Here is a 4,964-nt window from a genome sequence, read left to right as displayed (position 1 = left end):
CTACCTAGGAGTTGTGGCAGATATGGTTACATCATTAACACTGCATGGTAGAGTAGTTGTAGATGACTCTTCGTTGCCTACCATTAAATTGAAATACGCTGGATGCTTAGGCTCATGTAGATTCATCGTCATGCTGCTTAGCATCGCAACAACATCCAACATGGTTGGACGATCCACTGCATTCTCTTGTACACACAACAGTGCAATGTTAACACACCTCATCGTTACTGTCAAATGACAATTGGGAAGCAATGAGGTTTCAACAAGTTCGATCCATCTTCCCTCTTTCCATAATTTCCAAGCCTATTTTAAGTTTTATCACATAGTTAGTACGACACCACATAAAGAAAACAATATTTTTCAAGTTATAAGGATTTCCATAAACTGACATATCCAAGGAGATAGATGAAATCTCCACATTGATGGCTTCCAGAATTCCTTTTGCCACTAAGGATCTCGAGAGTTAAAACACCAAAGCTGAATACGTCGGATTTGATGGAAAAGATGCCCTGTGAAGCATACTCGGGGGCCATGTAGCCACTAAAATGATAAAATAATGTTATATGTGCAATTATTGTATGGTTGACCTGTAATATAAATGTTTAAAAATGGACTAACTGATACAAAACTTACTATGTACCAGCCACTCTTCTCGTAATGATTCCTTCAGCATTAGAGCTAAATATTTTTGCCAGTCCAAAGTCTGAAATTTTAGGATTCATTTCGTTGTCCAAGAGAATGTTGCTTGGTTTAAGGTCTCGATGTATGACACACAACCGAGAGTGCATATGTAGGTAAAGAAGTCCTTCTGCTATTCCTTCAATTATTTCAAGACGTTTGTTCAAATCAATTAAAGCTTTTCTATTATTATCTGCACATGAACGAAATGTTGGTATGATAGAGATAAAAAAAATGTAAAAATAACAATCAAAAGTTGGAAAGCGCAATAATAAAGGAAGTGCAACTATACACATAAGGCTTCTCAAAAGAATATACTTATATTGTTAGCCATTCCTTATGCTCAGTATCTAGCTTATGAACCTAGAAGTGCAAATTAATATGTACCAAAGATGAAGAAGTCCAAGCTTTTGTTTGGCAAGTATTCATAGACCAATATTTTCTCCTCTGCTTGAGAGCAGCATCCCAAGAGCCTAACCAAATTCATGTGTTGAAGTTTGGCTATGAGCTCAACTTCATTTTTGAACTCCATCAAACCTTGTCCGGAATGTGAATCAAGTCTCTTTACTGCAATTTCAGTTCCATCGGGAAAGTGGCCCTAGGAAAAAAGTTAGATGTTAGTATTATGCTGCAATCAAGTTGCTTTATGATGCACAAGTTATTGCATACCAGTTCCACATAATGAGTAAAAGAAAATTAACCTAACTTTGGATCAATATTGTATCTTAATTATAGTTCATATACTATGACGAGGCTATCTTGGCATTCTAGTTTTTTTTTCTTTGATCCTTCAGAATGTATGATTAAAATTTGACAGACATAACGTACTTTTGCATTGGTTACAAAACGAGGGCTATAGAAGGGTGTTACAAATGCACCTTATAAACAGGGCCAAATCCACCTTTGCCAAGTTTATTTTCTTCAGAAAAGTTACTTGTGGCCTCTAATATTTGATGAAAATCGAAGATCGAAAACTCAGAGAACTCTGCTTCCATTTCCCAAACATGTTCATCTCCTCTTTGCGACTCGTGGGTGTGCCGCTTTTCTCGCAATCTCACCTGACCTGAAAAATTGACAATGGGCATAATCAATCTATCTAATTATGACTTTTTGCCACCGTCGATCTATATCGTACCATGCGCGCCACCTAACGAGTTGCAACCAATAAACCCGCTTAGCTATTAACTGATTGATTTTTGTTACGTGCCTTGGATTTGAAAATTAGTTGAACATATTCCCTTTTTAAGCTCACAGGCGTGTCTTTCCTGGGATTTCACCTGAAACGACGCAAATCATGGAGAACAGCCCCTGCCATGGTAGGTCTTATGCATCAGTTTGTTAATTTTCTACCTAATAGCTACTATAGTAGGAATTCCCTACTAGCTAGTAATCCTATGTGTGCAATCAGCAGATGTGTTATGTGTGCACATCAAAATTCATCTAGTGCTATTAATTTGCAGATTCAGATAACTTTTGTTGGAGGCGTTGGTATGTTGTGGAAAGATTCAACTAGTAATTTTTGTTGGAGGCGCTGGTATGCTGGCACATCTCGTGTATGATTGATTCTAGACAGCTCATCTGAATCAGATTATACACAAGGTGGGAGTAGATCGGGTTTTTCCCCGCATCGGCTACACTGCGATCTAGATATAATATATTTCTCTGATGAGCAGCATTTCAGTAACTAGTTTACTAACCTTTTCTGTGCCTTCTTCCGAGCCGAGGATAGCAAACGATGAAGCAGAATGCGATAAGTGCTACTGGAGCAGCTACAGATATGGCAATTACCCATGGTTTGATTCCTTTTCCTTCAAAATTAAAAATCAAGAATTCTTCTAAGGGAAAATAAATAAACATCAATAAATTATGATAAGAGAAACCATGTCAACCAAATTATAACTTCAATTGTTTGAACACCCAAATTGAAGTGAATTGGTGGTCGATCACTGATCACATACTCTTTCCTGTAGTAATGGTGGTGGTGGTCGGCACCGGAGCGATGGATGATGGAGTGACCCGCCGCATGGGTTGGCCCTGGTAGAACAGATTCACGTCGAACCTGATGTTGCAGCGCAGCACGAGGATCTGTCCACCCAGGCGCACCGCCGTGGTGGTGTTGACCATGGCGATGATCCGCTGGAGGCACGCCAGGCAATCCCCAGTGGGCAGATCCGGCGTGCACTGAGCCAGAGAGTAGAGCGTCCGGGTAACAGTGCTAACGGAGTCCATGACCGCGGTGGCGTACCGCCTCTCTGCGGCGGCCACGTCCTGGGCCGTCCGCGTGAGCAGGTCGTGGACATCCGGAGTGACGGTGCCAGGGTCGCCGAAGAAGCTGTCATTTTGGAATGACTGGAACAGCGTGTCGTTCTCGGTCATGCTGGGGACGAGGAGGTCGTCGCTGGAGAAGCCGAGGACGCACGTCTGCTGCTGCTGCTGCTGCTCGCCGTCGTCGTAGTAGACGGTGGCGCCCTGCTGGAACGGGCACGCCCGCTGCGCTTCCCGGAACGAGGTGGCGACGCAGTCCCTGCAGGCCGCGGCGTTCACCGTGTCGCCACGGCAGAGCGCGAGCGCGTACACCACGTCGGAGGCTTGGCCGGCGGTCGCGGTGGCAAACAGTTGCGAGGAGGAAGACGCCTTGTTGGGGAGGGTGGCGGCGACGGCGGCGAGGTTGGACTGGTAGGTGCTGTTGGCCGTGTAGTTGCCGCGGCTGCCGCAGAGCTGCCCCGTTGCCGCTGCCGACACAAGGAGGATGCTAAGGCTTAGGAAGAGCAGGACGACCGCCATGCTATGCTTGCTTATTGTGTGCTGAAGCTCGACCGCCTCGCCTTATTGCCTTTGCATGATCGATCACTAGCAAAAAGGAAAACAAAAGTGCATTGATCAGTGGCCGGTCTGTACGTTGCTTTGTGCTGAAATTCTTTCAAGCGTCGTTAATTATTTCTGGAACTGAATAAAATAGCTATTATTCACAAAGTCTTCTAGGTCCCGGCCGGCCGGCTGACACAGGAGTACGTATTATATGAGTATCATACACTGCGAACTAATCTATGGTTGGGATGGTTAGATGGACAGTGATATCCGGTTAGTCCATCAAAGTTTAAGTTTTGATGCTCGTATTTATGATAAGCCGGCTATGTCCCTTGTAGATGCTCATAGGGGCAGAGTGTGCGTCTGTACGTTAATAGAGATGGGGTATTCGAGTGTTTGTGTCTGTACTGTGTTAAAAAAACTATCATATAACATTAATTTTAAACTAATGTATTTTTATTAGTCAAATGATTCGATCCGGCTGGCCGGCCAAATTTTGGGTCGCCATCACATGAGATGAGATCGCATGACCACGCATGTGCACAGTACCTATCCAATCTTTTCCCGTTCCACCCGTGAGGGACTAGGAGAGAATCTGGGCTTATGGTATAGAAGAATAGAAAAAAAGGATCCACAGATAGTCATAGATGAAACATGACCTTTTGTGGTAGCAACCCTAACTTTGTCATATCGATTTTGGACAACTTCAGATTTTCACAGCGTTGAGGCTATTCTGTTCCTTCATTCCTTGTAAATCCTAAGCTGGACCAGGCCATTCTGTTCCTAGAAAATCCCAAGCTGGACTACCTCAGACACAAATATACGAGTACATGTGAAGCAAAAATATTTCAATACATATCCAAGTGGATCATCCTAGCCAGAACTATTTGAGTGCATGACATCCATCCTAATTTGAGTACACAAGAGACATACATATATAACTAGTACATAACATGAGATGATCATTTTCTACTACATGAACAGCGAGCCCCGAGTATGGACTGAAGTGATCCCTGTTGAATAAGCATCGCTACCAAAGCTTGCATCGGGTTTGTTATCTGATTGCACATAAAAGAAAAGTTATTCCCTTTTACCTCACATTATAGTGCATCTTGCTCATCAATCTTCATGTGCTGGAAAAGATGGCGCCAAACAAATCATTCAGTTTTGAGCACAAGACATGTAAGTGTACTTAAATATGGATCAACAATACATTGTAATAAGAAGGAACAAATCGGCACACTATGTAGCAGAAAAAAATAATAGTACTTGCCTTCTAAGAAAGGAAAAACAGAACTCTAAAAGCAAACAATAAAAAGTCTGCTTCAATAATAATTTGAAAGAGAAGCATTTCCTGTTCTTATATGTAGAAGAAACTAGAGATTCTAAAAAAAGTCTGCTTCAATAATAATTTGACACAACAAGTTCACAACTACTACCAGGAAACATTTTTTCCTCTGTTAGTGGTATGGTGAAGA

The 4,964-nt window shown here is 42.5% G+C and overlaps 1 protein-coding gene across 1 annotated transcript; it reads right to left on the bottom strand.

Moving 5' to 3' along the window:
• On the bottom strand, positions 1 to 3,462 carry LOC119367080 (cysteine-rich receptor-like protein kinase 10). The gene is made up of 7 exons (XM_037632704.1): positions 2,637 to 3,462; positions 2,376 to 2,486; positions 1,557 to 1,741; positions 1,066 to 1,276; positions 634 to 871; positions 390 to 540; positions 1 to 303 (listed from the first exon to the last, which is right to left on the bottom strand). Exons 1-7 carry the CDS (start codon positions 3,460 to 3,462, stop codon positions 1 to 3), a joined length of 2,025 nt encoding a protein of 674 aa, XP_037488601.1.
• Between the last annotated feature and the right edge of the window lie 1,502 nt (positions 3,463 to 4,964).

Source organism: Triticum dicoccoides, chromosome 2B, assembly GCF_002162155.2.
Source record: "Triticum dicoccoides isolate Atlit2015 ecotype Zavitan chromosome 2B, WEW_v2.0, whole genome shotgun sequence".
NCBI classification, from domain to species: domain Eukaryota; kingdom Viridiplantae; phylum Streptophyta; class Magnoliopsida; order Poales; family Poaceae; genus Triticum; species Triticum dicoccoides.
The sequence above is the reverse complement of the archived record's forward strand: the minus strand, read 5'-3'. Positions and strand labels throughout refer to the sequence as shown.

Bases quoted from the DNA above. Each gene is read 5' to 3' on its own strand.
- LOC119367080 (XM_037632704.1), bottom strand. From the start codon at position 3,462: ATGGCGGTCGTCCTGCTCTTCCTAAGCCTTAGCATCCTCCTTGTGTCG. The intron at 1,277-1,556 runs GTGCATTTGTAA...CTTTTTTCCTAG, and splicing joins GATTTGGCCCTGTTTATAAG to GGCCACTTTCCCGATGGAAC. The intron at 872-1,065 runs GTACATATTAAT...GTTCATGTGCAG, and splicing joins CTTGGACTTCTTCATCTTTG to ATAATAATAGAAAAGCTTTA.